Source organism: Opisthocomus hoazin, chromosome 1 (assembly GCF_030867145.1).
Source record: "Opisthocomus hoazin isolate bOpiHoa1 chromosome 1, bOpiHoa1.hap1, whole genome shotgun sequence".
Classification (NCBI taxonomy): Eukaryota; Metazoa; Chordata; class Aves; order Opisthocomiformes; family Opisthocomidae; genus Opisthocomus; species Opisthocomus hoazin.
The window spans coordinates 78,578,949-78,602,721 of NC_134414.1; the positions used below are offsets into that span (position 1 = coordinate 78,578,949).

Genomic DNA, 23,773 nt, shown 5'->3' on the forward strand with positions numbered 1-23,773 from the left:
TTCAAACCTGTAACCTCCGACGCAGGACAATGCAAACGCATGCATTAAGAAGCAGAGTTACGGAGCACGAATAGTGTCTGCTTTGCAGAGCAATTATCAAATAAAACACAAACATGCCTACATATGTGGATTTTGTGGCCTAGAACATTTTTGTTATTGAAATTCTCATGCTCTACAATCAAATAAGACTAGGAAAGCATGAAAAGCCCTTTTGCTTAAGAGCAATGTTTATAACCAAGCCTGCAACCTCGCACGCCAGACTTCAGTTCCCTGACATGTAAAAAGTGAACTACAACACCAGTGTCCATGCTGGTTCTACTGGTTTCCACGGGCTAAAACACTAGCGAGTGAAAATAACTGGCATTTTCCCTCTTGTTCCCCTTGCCTGAGAGACAGACGCTGCCTCAGCAGCACTCCCAGTCTCGGGTACCATAAGAGCAACGCTCGAACTCAGGGCCTGAAGGGCAGGCAAATACATTGTGCTGCCTCTGCTCTGCTCGTGCTGCCTCCCAACGCAAACAAGCGATTTCCACAGCGCTGCAGCCCCTCCTGTCTGAGCACTGACTCAGGCTGGGCCTGGTACAGCACAGAGTTGTTCCGTCACTATGCCCACAATCTACAGCATCTAATGTGGACAATAAATGGACTAATGTTTATTTATTTATTTGGTTTGGTTTGTTTTTTTGGCTGTTTTCTTCCCAGTGCCCTCAGCTAGCACTCTAAATCAATGAAAGGGAGCTCATGCACACAGTTCGTATACAAGCAAATTCAATTACTAAAACAAAACAGCAACACAAATCAGCTCAAAATGGTAGTCTTAGAGACAAACTAAAAATAATGCCTTTTTCCAGTTTTATATCTCAACCCTTTTCAAACTTCTTTCCAGCACAGGGTACATTTTGACAGTCATCATATAGTGGTGATAACTGCAAAGGGGGCTGCCCGTTCATAGGCACTCTCCCATTCCTTAAATATATTGCTCAGCCCCAAATCATGAGAGATTTGAAATATTTCCGAGGATTAGAAACCTTCCCTTTCCGCATGGAAATAGACTCCATGGAAGCCTGATGCCTCACCAAAGTGGAAAAAAAAATACCATTGAACGCCTGCAAGGTAGTCTTCATCTGTGGCTCTGAGCCTCCCTTACTGTACAGCACACCTTCCAGTTTGTGAACCTCTCCCAGGACATCCAGCCCCTGAGTCCCAAGTCTAAAACAAGAAACAAGCAAATGCCAAGCAGCCACTATTTCCATCAGAATCAACGATCTTCAAGAGCTACCAAAGAACAGGTTGGAAGTTAATGCCTCTTGACTGCCCTTGAAGAGGTCAGAGCCAAGGCTGCAGAGCTTTCAGGTACTGTCTTCCATGGCAAGTATGTTAAAAAAGTCTGGCATGGCCACCTGTCCTGCTACACCCATGGATGCCTGTACTGCATGGTACATGGTAGGCATGATCCAAACCATGGAAACTATTTTCTTGCTTCAGGGCTATGATGTCTGGAAGCCATGGTAAACTTGGTGTGAAGCAGATCTGCTAGATGGACTTTGTGTGAGCTGCTCATCCTGAAAGCAATGGCACCTCTCATCTGCTCTGAGCAACCCTCTGCTTTGCATTTGCCACTGTTTTTCAAACCAGAAATGTGCTTCTACAAAGCATACGTAAGTTCCTTTCACAGCGGGGACTGCAAGGGACAAAGCAATACACTCTTCTTTCAGGTCTGGTGTGCTGAATTTGTATACTAATTTCATGCATGCATGGTTGATATTAAACCAGCAGAAAGTCAGACAAGTCCACAATATTTGCTTAGGATGGTCTGGAAAGAAAAGGTTGTAAGTCATAAATGAGAACAAAAAGGGTTGACATGGTATAATCAGAGTTGGGATAGAAAAATGACATGATCTGCGTATGAAAACCCCTCATTTTCACTCATTAAGGTTCACATGCTTCTTTTGACAATATAGACTGACTGATCTCACGATCGAAGAACAGTCAGGCATGGGGTGCTATTGGGCCCATTAACAAGACTTGCCCTGAATTAAATAAATTATTTCAATGGATGAGATTCACCAGATGGTTTCCACTGGGAGAACTGAACCTTAGTGCATACATCTGCATCACCTGCATGCAGCTAGAATCTTCTCCATTGCTTTCAAATCTGATACTCTTTTTTTCCCCATCTGCTTTTTTTATTGTTATAACTATTTATTTTTCCAGGCAAGGGAATTCATTTTTCCTGCTAGCTTAGTCCTAAGCAGTGCTGCCAACTGTGATGAGAGTTTGGTTTCATAATACAGTAGACAAAAATTAGTTATTGGTTCAAAAATTACTTCACAGATATGAGCATCGACAATTAGGTGTAGTTCTGCATTACATTTACTGTAGTCGACAGAACCATTAGGATCAAAAAATACAGCTTGAAATTAATTTTATAATACTGGTATTTAATAAACAGGTAGTAGTTTTGTCACTGTGAACCCTTCTAATTTACAGCTGACAGAAAAAACAGTCTTACTCAACTGAACTGCATGAAAAACTTCACTGGGAGCATTTTAACCAAAAAGGATGTTCTATTCAAACTAACATGGCTTGCTAACATCATATAGTGTTGAATACCATGAATTTGTCTTCGAAAGGGGGGAAAAAAAAGGGTATTCATTGGATGAAGTAATACTCCAGGCAAGGAAAAGGACTGGAGTGTAATCAGCACAGACCATGCCAATACTGTGTTTCAGAAATCAATCCAAAAATTTCTCTAGGAATCATAATTTTCTGCTGGTCTTAAGCAGCAGCGGAGGACAATGTCACATGCAGCAGTTCAGCTATGCTGGCCAATTAATTATAATGGCAGAACCAATCCGTTATCTGTTCTATCCCATTCGAAATGTGTCTGAGAAAAAGTACTCTCAGATCCTGGATTCCCTGATGTGGGTACTTTAACAAAATCACAAATTATATTTGATTTAAACAAATCAATGCCTTTGTAGATCCGGGCCTTTATTTTCAAGCTAGATGCACTCCCATTGTTATATCCTTAGAGTTACTTGTCATACAGATCCTGCTCACTTCAATTTCTGTATGCCTGAATATAATCTTCTATGCAGATTCTTGAATATAAAAATGCCAGCGTTTGCCCACAAAAAGGAGATGTGGTTGTTGCTGGTTTTACACATTATTTTTTTGTTTATTTCACACAGTTATTTTTTGTAATAAAAGAGAGACTATATATAGATTAAAGAATCCTACCCGGTTGCCTTCAAACTTTAAGCGATCATTGTTTGCCTTTGCTGTTTTTTCTGCAAGTTTCTTCTGCCTTTGAGGGCCTTTTCCGAAGAAAATGTAGTTGACAAAAGCGTATTCAAGTAAGGCCAAGAATACAAATACAAAGCAGCCCATAAGATACATGTCAATGGCTTTAACATATGGAATTTTAGGCAAAGTCTCTCGTAGATGAGTGTTGATTGTTGTCATAGTCAGCACAGTTGTAATTCCTGAAAAAAAAAAAAGAAGAGCTCACATCTTACTACTCCAAGCAGATCATGCTTCAATTTTATTATGCTGTTTGGCAAATTTGCCTTGTCAGTGGGAAGATGCTTAAAAATTTGTGAAAGATATCTTGCAGGTGACATCACTGCAGAAGAAAGTAAAACTAAACCTTGATGCATGATTATTCTGTTACAGTATTTCCTTCATATGATCAAGGCAACAGCTAAGAAGGGGGCCTAACACCACTGCTGTGAGTTAACAGAGTAGCTGCACTGAGGATCTCCTCCCTGAAGACCAAAGCGAGCAGGCACGCAGTCTGCCAGGCATTAGAAGGTGTGCTCTTACAGCACTGTGCTGCTCGACACAATGGAGAGACGTTTTTAAAAGGAACAAAACTAATTAGGGGTCTGGATAGATAAAACCATGTGCACATATTAAGGCAGAGTGTTTGCACAGATGGTGAAAGATTCCTCTCACGCAGTTTTAAATTTCTAAGAGTTAAGTAGCTGGTTGAAGTTAGTCCTGTAGGTCCCCTCTGTAGTAGATGGAAAGAGCCAGGCACCTTTCTAGAGCAGTTCATCCCATCTATTTTAGACCCATTTCAGGAAAGGACGATACAGAAGAGGGACTTGAGACGACTGGTTTAGAGCAGTAGTCTAATTACATAGAAAGAAGTAAGATGAGCAGTGAGAGGCAGATAGGTATGTGCATTTGTGGAAAGTAAAAGCAAAGAAGGGAGAGCAGCATTTTTATAGCGATCAACTGAACACTAATAAAGTACCCAGAAAATCCATAAGGTATGTCAAACCCTCAAATACAATACAGAGCACTGTTTTGAAAAGCTGGTAAGAAAAGCAAATTTATTGTCAGTCTGCTTGAATTCACAATAAACTGCAAGGTCTGTATCTCTGCTGGAAATTTTATGGGAATCGCAAATCACAGGTGGCTGAAAACACTGATTTATGGAATAAGTCTACATTGGTAAAAGAGGCAAGCCATTCTAATAGGTGCTCCCCATTACTGTTTTCTCTGATTCCATAATTATACCATCAGTCTATAAGTAGTCACTAAAACGCAAGCAGAACAAAAATAAAGAATGAAAACTGCTGCCATATTATAAAGCACAGCTTATTTTACCAGAAGAAACAGAAATAAAGACAATATAACTCAAAATCAAGCTGTCAGCGTAAACAGTGTCACTCCAGAGAACTGTAGTAGTAGCCAAGGAGGTTCTGTAACAGTTATTTTGTATATTTAGTAGGTCAGCGTCATGCAGTTTTCAGCGCTTTTCCTCTAAAGTGGGAAACAAGTGTGTGTTGATGTCCGATGTTTCATGGCTTGAAATACAGCAGAGACACGCACAGCACAAGCTTATTTAAAAACTGTGTTGGGTATAACTCACCCAGCTCTGCAGTAAAATGAGGAGTATAGCTGATATGTTATTTTTACCTAAACGAACTTTGAAAAAGTCACTAGAAAACCTCCATGTCTGCACAAGGAACAGGTGTTAGAAGGCTGGAGGACTGCAGCAAACACTATCATACCTTTGCAGCTCGAGGGATTTCACTAGCCTGAATTAGCTTCTTTCTTTGTATGATTACCTGCTGCTGCTTCCCATAAGGGATTAAAACAAATTACCTAAGATCAAACTGATACTTCTATCAGAAATACCAGAAATTCCTTTTAAGACACCCTATGCATCTCACTAGCATCCCAGAGGTGCTTACCAAAGCCTAGGTCAACAAGGGACTTAAGAAACCCACCCAGTGGAGATTATAATGCCCACATTTTTGGTGCCTGTTCCCAGGCTGTAATCTAGATTCCAGAGATAAATCCTTAAACACCACACAGAGAGAGTTTGGTGACTCTCTCGGTGATCCAGAAGATTAAGCACACTGAATAGAAAGGTGGCTACCACTAACCAGAAGGAAATATGTCCCCTGGGAGATCCTGACACCCTGCAGGCAAATGCCCTTCTGAAGATCAACAATTTATTTCAAAGCTCAGATGGAGAAGAAGCTGATGACACTCACCAATCATAGAAAAATAGGATAATCTTCTGATTAAAGCCTTTCCAGAACTCTAGAGATTATTCTTCTCCTCAATCAAAGGACTGAATTTAGGAACTTCTCGGCCTAACTAGCAAAAACTCAGTTTTGAGAAGAATCGATTGTTTTGAATATTTCTCTCGAGAACAGCCCTGTATCGGCCTCTATCATCTGCAGTGTCCACAGCACCGAGTCTCTGGAATGAGCTGCCCTCTGCTCCACGCCTGGGTCTCTCTGTTGAGGCGACTGCCTGGTTCAGCGCAGGCTGCAGCACAGACGGCACGTGTAGCGAGGGACCAGGGACAGGAGCAAAACATGGCAGTGAATGAACTGGAATCAGGCCCTTGTGGAGAACACAGGCTTCCTGCAGGGACTGGGTGAAAACTTGTCTCCGTATCCCCAAGAATTGCACAGGGACTCCTTCCTCTAACAAATACCTAGGCCAATAGGCCTTACCCTCTGCTCTGCACTTTTCAGAGCCACTTACATAGGACTAAAGGTGTTGCATTGCCTTTAAACTTTGACACCATTTCATATGAGCTTCAGACTAATAATAGGGGCTATAAAAAGAAGATAGGATTAGACCCATGGTACTGAACTTTATTACACAAACATCACAGACATCATCATCAAGGCACTAATTGTTTTCTCAGAAGAACCTACTAGATGGATTTTCATACTCTCAGAAGGACTTTCTATCAATTGCAAATAGAGAATCTGGGCTCCTGAGCTTGCTTGGAATGTACTCTGACTTTTGTTCTAATATTTGTGTTATCACAGTAGGGTACTTGATGAACTTCTGCTACACAGAAATAGGCCACATGACACAGTCCTATTCCTTAAACAAGGAAAAAATACATGCATCCATTACAGAAGGGTGTGAAATGTCACTGGGTTTGGTAACTTCTGTCTAAGCATCTGTTCTCTGCAGTTCTGGCCCGCATGTAAAATCTAGATGCTAGTGTTTGAAGTGTTCCCCTCACCCACTTGTAACGTCTCTAGGGTGGTCTTTGGTACCCAGTAGTTCATTTATGAATACATCAGAGCTGTTTGGACTCTATGTCCCACTTCCATTAAGCTACTACTTAGCTGCAAGCTGGTGAACATGCACTAGCTGCTGAGTAGTAATGCCAGATTGTGTCATGCCCATATGCACCAGCTAATCCACAGTATCTGCAGAATTACTGTACAGTAACTACAGGTAATCTGTAATATCTTCAGTTATCCAGGTTCAGATGCTAGGACGTAACATGATATCGTACAAAGGTACAAGCGTAGCTGCCCAGCATGTGTTGGTACGTGGGACCTTCTACAGAGATGGGGAATCATATGGACATGGGTTGGAGTCCCGCTTTGCTGAGTTATATACTAGAAAAATAAAGCAACTAGGGAGCATGTTCCTATTTTAACAAGAGAAAATAGTATAGCAGGAAGTTATACAGCAGAGGCTTAATGTCAAGTTTTGGGTGGGAAGGTACGTGCTATTGGGAAGCACAAGGTTGAAGACGGGATTTGGGATGAGATGAGAGGCAGCAGTAGTCATAAGGATTTGTGGATCTGTTTAATCTTCCTCATCTACAGCTATCCCTGAGTATGCTTCATAACAGATGAAATCTTTCCTATGAGATATTTTGAAGCCATCTTCCCTTATCTAAATGATACTTCGATCTGAAAAGGTCTTGGACTGGGATCACCAACCTATGCCAAATCCATGTTTTTTTGCCATAAGGTAAACAGCATTTTCAGCTGTCATAGAAATGCAGTTGGCATACTGTGCATTCTGAGAGTGAGACGGGATGTCACAGTCCATAGCTGATGTGCTCCTGCGCTCTGAACTAGTACATGGTTCTTGAGGTCTGCTCCTGCCACTGCTACTTAAAGAACCCAGGACCTCAGGCGGAAGCTTGGGGCCACACTTGTCATCCCACACTGAGCTGGACTAAAAGCCCATGCTTTAAGCCCTTGGAGTATGATTCCGGAGTTGGTCCCCTCACTGAAGCTACTGACAACAACATTAATTTTGAGGAGAACAAGGCTGGGACCTGTATGAGCAGCTCATTTCAGAAATTTAGTGGTAGCTACATTTTTGCATGCAGGGGAAAACTCATCACTTTTGAGGCAATATCAAATGACATGATTTTGACGTAAATTATTTTGGAATATCAAAACACTGACATCACGTTTCATTCTTTAACAACCTCTGAAGGCAACATTCCATCTGACATTTTAATGTCCCACTCATTCTTAGCACATACCAAGGGCAACTCTTGCAGCTGATGCATCATAATTGATCCAGAATGACACCCATGATAAAATGGTAATCAGTATGGAGGGCATGTAGGTTTGAAGAATAAAGTATCCAATGTTTCTCTTCAACCTGAAGCTCAATGAGAGTCTTGGATAGGCACCTGAGGAAAGGGAGGGGAAAACAGTGTTATTCATACTGAAGAAAAGACAGTTGCTGATACTTGTCTTCAGTTTCCGTAGAAACTGAAGCATGCACATTTTATGGGGTAGCATGACATCTGCAGAACAGTAGGGAAAACACCTTCACTGTATTACTGGTTCGTATTAAAAGAAATCTTGCAGTGAATATAGCGATATCCAAGCAATTTTTATTTGGGAAGAAAAGAGAGAGTAAGTTGTTCTAGATTATTGAACAGATGGGTGAGCACCGGTTAGGTTTTAGAAACAGATGCTTAGGTCCCCATGTAAAATGCTTATCCAAATACACAGTTTTATGTATAGTATTTATACTGAGAGGATTGGTAATGTGCATAATTTTGTATTTACATGGAAGAGCTGTTCATGAGATGGCACTCCTTAATTACATCTGAACTATGAGAAATATGCTACCTGCCGTGTCAAAAGTAAATTGTAATGAATGAATCCCAGTGAGGAAAAGCTTTCAGACCAGATCCAAAGGACTCTAACATAAATTAGACCTGGACAGAATTTTTCTTCCAAAAATATTTTAAGCAAAAAAAAGATTCTTTTATATGCGTGTGTGTGTGTATATATATATATATATATATATATATATATACACAGTGTATATATACAGGATTCATGGATTATTACAACTGGAGCAAATAAATAATGAAAAAAATTAATAAACTCAGTGTCAATGTTTCAAAAAAATACTTTATTATTTAACTTCAAACTGGTGTATTTCAAAATTGGTGTTACTCTTACTGAATATATTGCATATATTTAGAAATCTCAAACTGTTATAAAAAAGTTACTTTTTTTCACCAAATTCAAAGTGGATTAAGTCCAAGTACAGCTGTACAAGAAAAAGTCATTCACACATTAGCTCCATGATTTCTGTGTTTGCAGTACTAGTCTTAGACATCATACATCTAAAAGCTCTAGCTACAGTCAACATCCTAAAAAACATTTCTGAACATACTAAGGGGCCAACTAGATATCAGATCACATCCCTCACGTTCTAATGTAAATATGTGCAAGATATGAAAGATTACATATAGAAACAAAGAAAAAATCAGAAACTTCCCTTTAAATTATGTTCATATGTTTGCATATGAGCACAAGAAATTATATTTGCCCATAAACACAAGAATGATGGATTTCCTGAGAGAGGAAGCAAAAGAAGGAACAGAAAACTGCAGATTTCTCTTCATCGTGTTCCCGATAGTTAGGCATACTTTGAGTCATACGACAGAAAATATGCTACACCATTTCCAGGTAGAAGAAGCATCCAGGTAGTAGCAAACTTTATGCAACCATCCTTAACTGTTTTATCAAACAACCTCAGAAGAACTACCACCGGAAAAAGAAATATCTAGTAGATGTATTTAGTTGCTGTGATTACTTCAATCGGTAATAATTTTTTTCCAGGATGAAATGCCCCTGTAGTTTCACCAACAGGAGAATATTGACAGAGTCAGAAGAATTTATTTCATCATAAAAATCAGACCAAGGTTTTCTGCTGTCTAAAGCAGTCAACATAATTTTCAGCAAAGAATCATTTAGACTTTAGCTTGCTTAACATCTTCATTTTCCTTGACCAACGTTTCATTTCAGAAGACAAATTCTCTCTTTGAAACCATGTCTGCTTTTTTGCTAACAAAGCTTAACTTTTTCATTGAGCTTCTTATGAAATGGTTTCCATGGCCTTGTGTCTGCAGACTATGTAAATAAAACAGCAACATACCCTACCATCATGAACTACATTAAAAATGTAGCAGACCTGATCACCTCTCTGCAGTAAGAGTAGTGCATCACACAGAAATCTTTATAAAGCTCTGTTGAGGAAAATTCTTTCATATAATAAACCACCCACATAAAGGATTCTCAATAAATCTCTTCCTTTCTAAAAGGTCCAGGTCTGGGTGTCTGCGACGTATCATTGATAGAGGTGATGACTGGAATATCTCCCATAAAATACTGATTCTTTGACAAGTAGTCTGAAGGATTTATTCAAGAAGGTTCAGTGGAACTGAATCACTGAATCAAAGCCTCTTCTTGGGCTGCTCCAGTGTCAAGGACCCTGGAAGCACTGGGGAACTTCGGAGAAAGAAGAGAGCACTTTGCTCTTGATAAAGCAAGGAAAATGGTGTGGATGGAGGAGGTGTGTGTCAACAGTGGAAAGATGTAATATGTCATGTATGTTAGTAATCTTCAGTAACGAAATCCTGAACTGAGAAATAATATAAAAGAGCAAACTTTAGACATTTATTTTGAATGCTTCACCTGTGACCATCATCCATTACCTCATTACCATCTCTGTCTCATGAGATCAGGTAATTACCAAAACTAGTGGGACCTGACCTTAAAGGTGGACTGTCCAGACAGATTGTCTAAAGGCCAGAGACATCAACATGAAGTTGTTTCAAGAACCAGGTTCTTTGCCCTGAAGCTAGAAGACAGAACCCTAAGAACCATACCTAGGGCCAGGGCTGTCACTGCTGGCTGTCTTCCTGTTCTGGAGTTGGAGCTATGGACTGTAACAGAAAGATTCCGTCGCAAAGCTGAAGGTGCACTGTTTCTTCCGAGATGCCCTATGACACCTCAGACTCTGGCATACAGCTAGTGGATATGACATAGCCCCTACATCTTTTTGATCAGCAGCTGGAGACTAAGAAGGCTGCCCTATGCCATCTCAAACAGCAGTTGCTGAAGTGACTCACCTGAACTGCATACACATGAGCTATGTGTCTAAGCTCCGATTACATTTACAGGAAAGTCAGTTCATCTAGTCAATCCAGTAAATGAAACTTATAGAATTATCCATCTGCTCCTAAAATAGACTCATATTGGTGGACTGAATCTGTCTCCAGACTTTATGGACTGTATTGACTAGATTCCCATCCACTAAGACACCTATTTCATGTGTAGACTCTGAAATTATATTCACTTTAAATCAGAGCACGATGAAACCCAGCCTCACAATTCTCAGGGTATGTTTTGAAGGTCTGTAGCTCCTGGGCAATCTAACCAAAAGTCTTGCTGGCGTGATGGCTGCTTACTGGAGTTGACACATTGCTCAGTTTCATAGAGGTAAATAGCATGTCATCCTGTTTTGTGGTGATTTTCCAAGCTCAAATTTTATTGGGAGGTCTAGGTCTCAGGAAACTTCAGAATAATTTGGTCTTTGTACCGTTCAGCTTGAAACTGAAACATGAACTGGTAGCCTTGTTTTTTCATGCTATCCAGCCAGAGTTCTCCTTTAGGTAGCTCTCTCTGAGACTACAGAAATTTGTACTGCTTTCACTCGTATTGCTTTTATGACTTCACAGATAATCTACTGGCCCTGCCTCCAGCCTGCCATCTCTGCTATAATAACTCACCTCCAGCAAACAGACCACAGGAATCTGTGAAAAAAAAGAATTAAAAGAAGGAACATTTCTTATTTCCCCTGCTTGTTTCCCCCTCTTTGTCTAGATGGCTACAGCTCAGTGAAAAGGATGGGTCCTAACCTGCATGGATTGTAAGCCCAGATGTTTATTTATCTAACAAGGAACTATCTTTTGTAATTTATTTAATAAAAATGGATTTCTTAGTGAGCTCAACAATTACACTGTTACTTGCCTGATTATGCTTGGATAATGATTTGTCAATTACGGCTCAGTACATTTAGAGATTAATTACCAGGAAATTCTAGCTGTTAACATTCCATCAAAATTTTGTTTTTGCCTAAAGAACAGTGTTGCTGTTCAGGGACCAGATTTGTTACTCTTCCTCCCATCTCATATAACATGTTGATATCTACGGGCTAATTTAAATAGTACAGGAATAACAGAATTTGGCCTCAAGTACTTAAATCTAACAACAGTATTGAGAAGGCAGGCATGAAAACAAATACTTAATCAATAACTGAGCTCAAAATATTCCTCTTTCATATATTTGAACACTTGGTGAAAAGTAATTACTTGTTTCTGTTTCAATTTCATTACAAGCTAGCAAGCTGAAATATCTAGCTCCAAGGCTAAATTAGTCTCTTGCTGTTTTATCCAAGTATGAACGAAGATAACAGAGTTGGTCAGTTACAGAATTATTATTTTAATCTGTTCTTCTGAGAGGGTTCTTCAGCTAATTGGAAATGTACTTTAAAGATTGATCTTTCAGAATACAGCAAATAATTAGTTTTCAAATCTTTGAAGACTACCATCCTCTTACCAACATGTTGCTAATATCTGGCTCTGACTGCTTCGCGTCTTGAAGCTTTTAGGTGGTGTTTTAGATATCCCCATTCCTGTTCAGTTTCTTAGCATTCCTGGATAACAAACATTTAGGAGGCAAATTCAGCTCACAGGTCTAGGCACTAGATTTCAGGTGTCTGCATGCAGATATTTACACACGGATGGTGCATAAGCTCTCAGTATAAACTATGAAGATCTAGACTTACAGCCAGCTGATTCTAAGGGTGTGATTTGTCTATACAGAGGTGTCTAATGCCATCTGAGATGCCTTAGGCTACTGCAGAGTACATTAATATGAGTTATGTAATTAATACTGAAGTACTAGATTGGCACATATGACATAAGACTGTAAGACTCTGGAACAGCAGCCTAACTGCTAAGCAGGATGCTCTACAGCATCTCAAGAGTACCAGATACCTGGGTTTAAGCAATTGAATAGTGTCCTAAGAGCTATTCACTTGACAGAATAGAGGTGTTCAAGATCTGACTAGCTCTTTAGACTCCATTGACAGTACTGATTTGATATCATTTGACTAAGGGCTTGATTCAGTTACTGACATACAGGCATCTCTTGCCATTTCAGACATCTTGTGGTAGCCTCTAAGGCCTTCAACAGATGTTAGACAGTCAAACCTGATTTCTCCTCTGCATAACAATATAAATAACTACTTTGTTTCTTTCCATCATCAATAAAGAGAACAGGCTATTGCCCACGTCTTTGCAGATTCCTTCTAGACACTTGAAGACTGTATTTAATTCCCACCAAGTGTTCTCTTTTTTTTAAACTATATGGTCATACCTGTTTCTCTGGTAATCATCTCATGTATTACATTTTTTAGACTTTCACTCATACTTACTAATTTTCCCTAGACCTGCTTCTATTGTTCCACAACTGTCTTGCAGAGCGCTGCCCATGACCACAAATACTCAGCTCAGGCCTTAGCAATGCAAGTCAGACTCCTTATAGGATGTGTTCTGTTTTTTGTTGGTTTTTTTCTTGACAAAAAGATATTGTTGACTTATGTTCATTCTGAGATCAACCGCAACCCCTACATGTCTACACACAGAACCCTGGCCTAACCTGGTATTCCCTATGCTGAATTTGGATAGGAATAATTAGTTGTATAGATGTTGTATTTCGCACTTGTCCAGACTGACGTTTTTACTTTTTTCCAGACCCATTCTTCTAATTTGGCAAGATCATTTCTAAATCCAATGCCATGCTTCAACATGTCTGCAGTTCCTCCAGTATTCTTGCAGCCCCACACAGCTTTCTGTCACTATCTACGGGTTTTTTTCAGGCTTACCATTGCTTCTCAGTAGTAACTATGGGAACAGATTTTTCCATTTGCATGTTACACAAGATTACATACCACTGTTCCTCATGGAAGACAGGAGAAATAACTACTCCAAAAGCTCTTTCATGGCACAACTCTGAAGTCTTTTTTTAGTTTTATACAATCAAAGCACAGTAGTACTGAAATCTCTGAAATGTTTGCTGAGATACTGTACTCAAAGAACTAATATCTTCCCCTGAGACTTCAATAACCTCAAAGCCAAAACAAAAAAGCATGCCTGACTTATTTTCCACAAAAAATGTAGAAACTGGCCATAATTACTGGGACTCATTTCTTCTCTTGATAAGAAATTTGCAATGTGTGTCCTGACTTTATCTGTCAGATTCACTAAAATGCTTCAGACTTAGAATGAAATATGTGGTTTTGAGAAACAAACGTGTTGTTTCCCCTGAACAGAAATACTTGTCACTAAATTTCATAATTAATCAAGCATTTTCACAATGTCCTGTACCAAAATAATAGTAAATTCAGTATTGTGTCTTCACCAGTGACAAAAATCATATGCTTCAGAAAAAATGTTACAAGAAACATGGAGTAATCCGTTCTCTGTGACTGTCCCATTCAACTCCCTAATGTCAATCTGTCTTAAACCCTGAAGCATGAGACTTTTTCACTCCTCCCACAAGTTCTGCTGGAAAGAACTCTTACGATTCTGAAAATCCGGTCAGTCATATAGATGCCTACTCCTAGTTTTCATTCTCTCTCATATTTGTCTCACAGCTTTTTGGATTTCTCTATTTCCTGAATTTAATAAATCTCTCTCATATCCAAATTACTAAATCATACTGAAATACACATATACTGAAATATTTCATACTGAACTAAAAGTGTCTTTGGACTGTCATAAAAACTTCCCAGAAAAATTCTCTGTATTCTCACTGTTGTCCAAAAGTGCCATCCTACAAAAGCATATCCAGTCCTGTGGAGGGGCAGGTAAGCCCTGGCTGCCAAAGATGACACAAGCTGCAGAACAGAGGGATACAGGATTAGAGTATCTGTTTCTTTATAGAAAAAAGCCTCCCATTCACAATGATAAACAAGAACAGCAGCAGTTGGCAAACCCCCTCTATTAATTTCAATCCCAGCAATATTTACATTTTGTTCTGAAATACAGCTCGTGTTTCTGCATACTTTGAAACAGATGCTGTGTCCAAAGAGTGGGTGAAGTGATGCTCACAAACATAATAGAGCTGTGCTTCATTTGTTCTAGTGCGCTGGGACAGATGGAACAGCACATGCCTGCGGTCTGAAGAGCACGGAAAAGCTGGAGGTCCTGAACAGTGGTCCCACACTTGCTGATGGCTTTACGTGTTGCTTTGGTCTTGTCACACATAACATTTTCCTATGCTGCTGTCTAACACTGAACATGTAAATCAACACTATGCTTTGTCACCTGAAGACAGACAATGCTGTGAGTTATCAGTAACTTTTATTACATCTTCAAGGAAAGAAGGAGGAAACCCAGGGATTTTGAGCATCTTTAAGATAACAAAAGCATTGGCTATGTATACTGTACTATATACCCATCAGCACAATCAAGATATAAGAGGCATTACATTCACTATACAACAACAAAACAAACATGCACTGAAAAGTTGTAGGGAGGTATTCATAAAAACGGAGGCTTTTTGACCTAGTATGCCAAAACATACTCACGTATGATCAGTAACCCTGTAGGCTACGTTTAAACTGATGATTCAGAGGTGAATGACTTCATATTTATTTAGATCATAGATATTTAGGTGCCTGGTTAAGTATTACACACACATACAAATGAAAAAGAAAAATAAACACGAAATGCTATTTCATGCACTTCTGCCTCTAGGCTTTATCAAGTCATTTCTTTAGCAAAACACACAACACAGTGCTAAGACTATATATAATTATGATTACTAAACCAGTAATTGTCATACACAAGGAAATTAAAACACTAAATGGGCAAATAACAATACTTGCCTGTGGCAAAGACAACATTCTTTGACACCAGTCTATATTCCACAATGGAGAACTGAGGAAGCTCAATCCTCTCCACGCCAGTGACTGCGTTATCTCCACCTCTCCAGTAGAACTCTATGTCATCCGTTGTGTAGCCATCTGCAGGCAAAGCAGGAGACGAAGTCAGAAATAAAAGCAGACTTAAATGTAGCTTCACAGCACACACGGATAGTCATCTGAGACGATGGAAAGAATCAGAACAGCTGGAATGATGTACGGTATTTTGTTCTGCATGCCTGTGGGAAGTTCTCCCGAAGAGCTGTGCCATTACATTCTGCACAGGAATTTGAGGTAAAATACTCTGTTTTCTTTTTTTTTTTTTGGTATCACTCTCATAAAATTCACATACGGATTAATGGCCCCAATAAGACAGAAAATGCTATCCAATAATCTGCAAAATTGCAGATTAACATGATTTAAGACATAATATGCATTTAGCACTGAAAGCAAGTGTATATTATGCTGATAATCACCAGAAGAAGGTGGATTATTCAATGAACACCGACAAACATAACTGGGGCAGATCTTTTCCACTCACAGTAAAGAGTGTGAGTCGCACCATTTCCATTAGCTTCTGTAGTGGAGGACTACAGCTGAATATACAATATATATTAGTTTTTTCTGTATACAGACCACAGTCTCCAGCCAGTAGCAGAAATGGAGCAGAAACTCTTGAAGCACAAATATACATCTGAATATTGCAATCCTAGGACATGACTAGGTGGAAGAGAGAATCTGGTTCTGTGTGGAACACAACTGCAAATCATAAATGGGGCCAATCTGAAAGCCCACGGGGGGTCTTTCGGCAAGACCATCCATGCATAATAAAACATACTGAAAGAAAATGATATCACAGTGTTTGCTCTCTTGAAAATGAATCTGATTAAAATATGAACATTCATTCTCTTGTGTTGAAGACAAACATCCAGTCACTGCCTCTGCCAAGTCAGGCTGGAGCAATAAATGACTTCATTCTGTCCTGAACTCATTTTTCTAGGATGTATCCATTCATCTAGATATGGATGACCCCTTACATTTTTTTAAAAAGTCAGATAAACAAACAAACAAAAAATTCTAAAGGGTGGCAATTACATGATTCACACAGTGTTTATAGACACCAGTGTAAATGTTACACACTTCTACAAAAGGTAAACTGCCCTGCATCTGAACTAGGTTTTATATGCATTTTGCTATGTACATACAGCTTTCTATTTCCAGAGTACAGTTCTGTTCATCTAATGGGTATCTTCTCAAGTCCATCATACAAGCTGCAGTGGTTGTGATTCTGAAATACAAACATCAGATAGAATTACTGTACAGCCTGTAATCCAGGTTTTGTTACTGTTGTTTATTTTTCAAAGTGAGGACTCTCTGAAGAATAGCTTACAAAAATTGAGAATCTAGTCCATAGTTTTACACTGAGCAGCAGCTTGATACAACAGCAGTTACACTGACTGCAATGGAACAACAACCAGTCCCTTTGGGGTTCAATAGGCCTATCTGCATATGCAAATATTACACAAAACTTTGCTGAGATTAAAAAATATTACTTCATATCAGAATATGTGAAGTGAAAAAAGTCTGCTACAAATGTCAAAATAATTAGAGCTGTGTGAATAACCGTTCCTTGGTTTTGTGGCAGCTCTAGAAAAAATCTGAAATGTCAAAACCATGCCCTAAGTTCAGTAAAACACTTAATTTCAAAGTTGACTATATTTCTCTAGTATTCAAAAGTAAATTAAAGGGGATTTTGTAATGAAGTGCCATACTGAATTTAAATTTTTCTCCCCAAATAGCAAAATATTTTTGCTTCTCTATCTTCAGTGCCGGTAATTTAGCACACTAAGAGTTAATTTGCAAAACTTATCACTATTGATGAATCTTCATTTTTCATCAAGCTCTTGTATATCATGAGTGTCAACAATACATATGCACAGCCAAAACAATTGTATGAACAGCTTCACACAGCAATAGAATCATAGAATCGTTCAGGCTGGAAAAGACCTCTAAGATCATGCAGTCCAACTGCAAACGTACTACTGCCAAGCCCACCACTAAACCATGTCCCTAAGCACTGCATCTACATGTCTTTTAAACACTTCCAGGGATGGTGACTCCACCACTTCCCTGGGCAGCCTGTTCAAGTGCTTGACCCCTCTTTAAGTAAAGAAAATTTTCCTAATATCCCATTTAAATCTCCCCTGACGCAACTTGAGGCCGTTTCCTCTCGTCCTATCACTAGTCACCTGGGAGAAGAGACCAACACCTGCCTCACTACAACCTCCTTTCCCCCTCACAGTACTCCAGGTGCGGCCTCACCAGTGCCAAGTACAGGGGCACAATCACCTCCCTACTCCTGCTGGCCACACTATTCCTGATAGAAGCCAGGATGCCATTGGCTTTCTTGGCCACATGGACACACTGCTGGCTCATGTTCAGCCGGAGGTCGACCAGCACCCCAAGATTTTTTTTCCACTGGGCAGCTTTCCAGCCACTCCTCCCCAAGCCTGTAGCGTTGCATGGGGTTGTTGTGACCCAAGTGCAGGACCTGGCACTTGGCCTTGTTGAAGCTCATACGACTGACCTCGGCCCATCGATCCAGTCTGTCCAGATCCCTCTGCACAGCCTTCTGTCCCTCTAGCAGATCAACGCTCACACCCAAATTGGTGTCATCTGCAAACTTACTGAGGAAGCACTCAATGCCTTCATCCAGATCATTGATAAAGATACGAAACAGAACTGGCCCCAACACTGAGCCATGGGGAACACCACTTGTGACCAGCATTGGCACTTCGATTTTAAATTAATGGATTTATATATTTGTACTAACCTTTAGACAGATATAGCCACATGTTCACAATTAATCTTCATCATATTTCAGTGTTTTGCTGAATCACAGCCTTCATCAAAAGTGTGTACATTATTATGCATCATTTTCTTTATAACGGCTTCATATAGATTTCACATTTAAATTATCTTCTGGGCCTGACTAGGTCCATTCCTTACTGATTCTCTTCTGATACAAACAAGAGATGGAACTTAGTCTCAAATCTGTGATCATCGATGAACATTTTAAATGATAAAGTCTTAGCAGTGATCAGCTTTACAAAGCCACACTGGTTGTGCAATCAAATGATCTTGCTACTGAGTCAACTGGTAAATGTACTCAAAGTAAAACAAGCAGACACACTTGGGCATTGCTGCTACAAGGTTTCTATCTTTTGCTTTAGTATATTCCCCTACGCTGACCTAGGGCTCAGTTAAGATCCTGCAGCAGAATCTACAGAGCTAAGCTGATACAAGAGGGAGTGTGGTACCAGGATCTTAACTATTATGTTGTATAACTAGCTTTAAATGCCAGCCATACAGAACATATGCACTTACAAATTATTAATTTGACAGAATTATTAAAAATTATGCAGCTGGCAAACTTGCATTCAACTTGCTAATTGCCTTATTACTTTTTAACAAATGTATTTTTATTTTGGTCTCTTCACATACCGTAGTGGTTCTGTCACAAGTTCCAGTACCAGAAACTGTACATTCTTGCTCAAGTAACTTTTTACACTACAGTAAATTTTATGTTTTTAGTTTCATAAATATCCACTAGAAAAGAAGATACAGACACATATAGATAGAAACAGATTTACCCCACTTACTCACAGTTGAGTGCTCAGAGGTCCCTCCTGAATGAATGTTCAAGCAACCAAATTTAACTTTCAGAAATGCTCACCAAAAGTAAATGTTAACTGCTCAGGCTTGTGCACGCTCCCAGGAAGATCAGGTTTATTTTTTATGGGATGGGATGCTGCCTGACACAGCAGAACCACAAGGTTTCAAAAACTCATCATCACAGCAGTGACAGACAAACAATTACAAGCCAGACAAAGATAAAGTGGTACACAGATACACATATATTTTGGGTGAAAGCAATACAACATGAAATATTTTTAATTGTTTAAAATTCCCTACTCCAGTTGTCTTTCCTCTGGATACAGATTCTCTTTTCCTTCTCTGCTACTACTACTGGGCTGATTGCCTTTGATTATATTGCTACACAGTACAGGAACCCCACCTGTGTTGTGCTGGGAGGTGCTGCGCAAACAACTGACAGAAGGGTATTTTCTGTCCCCCAAAAGTTTACAACATAAATCAGTCTAAGCAATATAAATACTTCTTACGTGACAAGGTCACAGTCCTGATGGCTAATTTGATCCTCTTTTCATCTTGATACAGAAATACATTCATCCAAAAAAAGAACAGAAATAAGTGCAGTTGCCTTGTCTGACCGATCACAACTAACCTTTTCACCTTGCAAACATCCATCATGTTTTATATAAGGGTGATAACTACATGAGCCCTTTCAGATAAAATACATATATTCCTCCACACTATTTATTTATAACATTTAGCATTGTACTGCCTGAGAACAAGAGGTATCTACATGGCAAACACATAAGCCGTCGGCAAGACTCTACTTTTGATCCCCAGTCTATAATGTCGTTATTTCTTTTATGGTCTGTTAAATAAAAAAGCTGGTTTATCACCATACGTCTTGTATATTGTTCTGAACAAGGTGGAACAAAATTAGTATCGTGTCCAAAGAAAAAAACTCCCCAGAAATGGGTTGAACTTCAAAAAGCTACTGTTCCATTCCCCCACTCTACAGAGTTTTGCTGCGGAAGCAAACTGCTTTCTCTGACGTCGAGAGAAACCTTGGACAAGTGAAGGTCAAGTCTTTCAACACTATGATAAATCCTACATTGTTCAGAAGAGAACACAGAGCCACTGTGGGCTCGGGATCACTTTCATTATGTGTTTTTTGAAGAACTACTATGCTCCATGGATATTCTATAATGGGTTGCAACCCTCCAAAATTTCCCCTATTACTCTCAGTGACCCTGTGTTTTGTGGCACATAAAACTCCGGGTTCTGGTCTCAGCCCACAGGATGAATCATTGCCTCCAGACCGCGGTTTGAGGTCAATGTCATTGGGATGCTCTGAAGCCACCACACAAGAAGTTAGGCTAGTGGCAGAGCTACACATAGCTCAGGTCTAAATCAACAGAGCTACAGCTCAGATTATTTTCTTCTTTCTGATCACAACATCCTATATTTCGCCAAGATTTAATTTCAGACAGTTATCCTTCATTAAGTAACTCCATTGCTTCACACCATGGATATCTGACTGGATATTGTGTGCTTCCAGATGAAAGGGAATGGAAAGAAGTGTATGTATGAGCCACTTGTGAAATCTCAGCTAAGGAATATCACCAAGTGAAATGAAATCTGCTTGTGGATATTTACATCTTGCAGAAGAGGAAGCTAATTTATTCAAATACACTATTTTATGACAGATAATCCACACCTGAATGACTCCAAAAGTTTCTAGAGTGTGACAGAAAGACTTCTACATATTATTACAGTCACAGTAGTTCTAATCTTCATCACTTTTTTATTACATGTCTTGTGGGGACAGCTCTTGAAATAAAGGAAACAAAAATATCCTGCATTATTTTTTGACATTTAACTACTTGTGGAAAGATGTCCTGCTTGACCAATCTGATCTCCTTCTATGACCAGGTGACTCGCCTAGTGGATGGGGGAAGGGCTGTGGATGTCATCTACATGGACTTTAGAAACGCTTTGACACTGTTCCCCACAGCATTCTCCTGGAGAAACTGGCTGCCCATGGTTTGGATGGGTGTACTCTTCGCTGAATAAAGAACTGGCTGAATGGCTGAGCCCAGAGAGTGGTGGTGAATGGAGTTAAATCCAGCTGGCGACTGGTCACAAGTGGTGTCCCCCAGCGCCCAGTTTTGGTTCCGGTTGTGTTTAATATCTTTATCCATGACCTGGATGAGGGGATTGAGTGCTCCCTCAGTAAGTTTGCAGATGACACCAAGTTGGGTGGGAGTGTTGATCTGCTTGAGGGACAGAAGGGTCTGCAGAGGGATCTGGACAGACTGGATCAATGGGCCGAGGTCAACTGTATGAGCTTCAACAAGGTCAAGTACCAGGTCCTGCACTTGGGTCACAACAACCCCATGCAACGCTACAGGCTTGGGGAGGAGTGGCTGGAAAGCTGCCCAGTGGAAAAAAAATCTTGGGGTGCTGGTCGACCTCCGGCTGAACATGAGCCAGCAGTGTGTCCATGTGGCCAAGAAGGCCAACGGCATCCTGGCTTCTATCAGGAATAGTGTGGCCAGCAGGAGTAGGGAGGTGATTGTGCCCCTGTACTTGGCACTGGTGAGGCCAAGCCTATAGTACATAGAAAGTAGGATAATGTAAGTTCACTTTGTACTCCTGGTTTAAAATATAACACACTGTAGTGCTGATCCCTGCTTGAAGAAATCACTGAAGGTACCCATAGTCATGGCCTTAACTGTGGCTGACTCCATTCAAGCAGGGCTACTTGTAGCTTTTTCTTTATTGACTGTAGACACATTGAGACAACATAAGCACCCACATTCAGTCTTACCACCTCTAGTTTGGACAAAATTTTCAGGTTTACAACTAACACACTCCTTTCTGCTTCCTATAGCCAGTGGGCTTTCCAGATATGGTGACTCTACAGAAACAGATAAAACCTGACTGAAGGCGCTTCTGGCAAAATTAAGAAACATCGAGTGTGTCATTTGTTTTCTACGGGCATCTTTCGGAGTTACATAATACACTACCCAATGTTTGTAATAACCTTGTACCAGGAAGTAAATATCAACAATACATAATGACAGTGATTAAATCTTCATCATGGAAGTACAAACCTGAGGCCGTAAAGCACCGTTCCATCCGGGTGAAGGCGAATCATTCGATTCTTCACAGTAACACCATGCACAAATGATTTCTTATCATTTAAGAAGTAAGTGTCAGGCACCCAGAGTTGATCTGCCACTCGGTTATCAAGTGTGAGGTTGAGAGGTATGCCAGCATAAGCCAGCCTCTTATCTCTCCAGTACTGTTGAAAATACATAGTCAAAGTGTAATCCTGGTGAGCAAAACAAGAGAAGCACAACTGTCAACCATATGTGGCATAACTAGCAAATTTTTTTTTCCCTGTCACGAGCTTATTTTGCTGTTGGTTTAATTTAATTTTAAATATTTTTTTGCAAAAATATGCTTAATAAAAACATTAAATATTCCTATCACTTACTAAATCCTTCTAATACTAGTCTAAAGGGAGCATTTAATACCTTAAGCTATTATTGGTATGTTTTGTCCTGCTCCTCCATTTCTTTCATTCAGTCCACAACAAATACCTGAAATAATGATGTTTGTGGAATGATAAATGAGATAATAGGTAAATACTGCCATCCTCCCCCTTTTTAAAACTTATAGATGATAGGAAAAACATTCACAGTATTTTGAAGTATGCAAAATTGTATCTGAAAATAAGCTGCAAAGATGTTGTCTAGACATGTGCCTTTGTGTGAGACTGCATCATGCAGTGACACAAAGATTTTCTCATCAACAGGCTACATCCATACTTTGAAGAACAGTAAATTGCAGTAAAATTCTACTAATGTCAACATCTGGTTTTCATAACTTTGTCAGTTAAACTTCATGACGTCTACTAAGAGCTGTGATAACTAACATAAGAGCCTAAACATGGATACAGAAGCCTAGAACAACCATTTTAAAATTCTTTACTTCACACCTGGCAATGTGCATCCGCAGCCCAGAAGGCCAACTGTATCCTGGGCTGCATCAAAAGCAGCGTGGCCAGCAGGTTGAGGGAGGGGATTCTGCCCCTCTGCTCCGCTCTGGTGAGACCCCCCCCAGGGAGTCCTGCATCCAGTTCTGGAGCCCTCAGCACAGGAAGAACATGGAGCTGTTGGAGCAGGTCCAGAATAGCGCCACAAAAATGATCTGAGGGCTAGAGCACCTCTCCTGTGAGGAAAGGCTGAGAGAATTGGGGCTGTTCAGCCTGGAGAAGAGAAGGCTCCGGGGTGACCTTATCGCAGCCTTCCAGTACCTGAAGGGGGGGTACAGGAAAGCTGGAGAGGGACTTTTTAGAAGGATATACAGTGATAGGACAAGGGGTAATGGCTTCAGGCTGAAAGAGGGTAGATTTAGATTAGATCTGAGAGAGAAATTCTTCACTATGAGGGTGGTGAGACAATGGAACAGGTTGCCCAGAGAAGCTGTGGCTGCCCCTTCCCTGGAAGCGTTCCAAGCCCAGGCTGGATGGAGCTCTGAGCAACCTGGTGTAGTGGAAGGTGTC

General features: G+C 40.0%; 1 protein-coding gene across 5 annotated transcripts in view; it reads right to left on the bottom strand.

The window, feature by feature from the left end:
- Window positions 1-23,773, bottom strand: part of GABRB3 (gamma-aminobutyric acid type A receptor subunit beta3) — a 211,944-nt gene that overhangs the window by 11,143 nt on the left and 177,028 nt on the right. For all 5 annotated transcript variants that reach the window (XM_075427234.1, XM_075427227.1, XM_075427250.1 and 2 more), the window contains 5 exons: window positions 22,317-22,537; window positions 16,752-16,834; window positions 15,511-15,648; window positions 7,787-7,939; window positions 3,244-3,488 (listed from right to left, as the gene is read on the bottom strand). In XM_075427234.1, coding sequence (XP_075283349.1) covers window positions 3,244-3,488; window positions 7,787-7,939; window positions 15,511-15,648; window positions 16,752-16,834; window positions 22,317-22,537 — 840 coding nt within the window. The remainder of the gene's footprint in view (window positions 1-3,243; window positions 3,489-7,786; window positions 7,940-15,510; window positions 15,649-16,751; window positions 16,835-22,316; window positions 22,538-23,773) is intronic.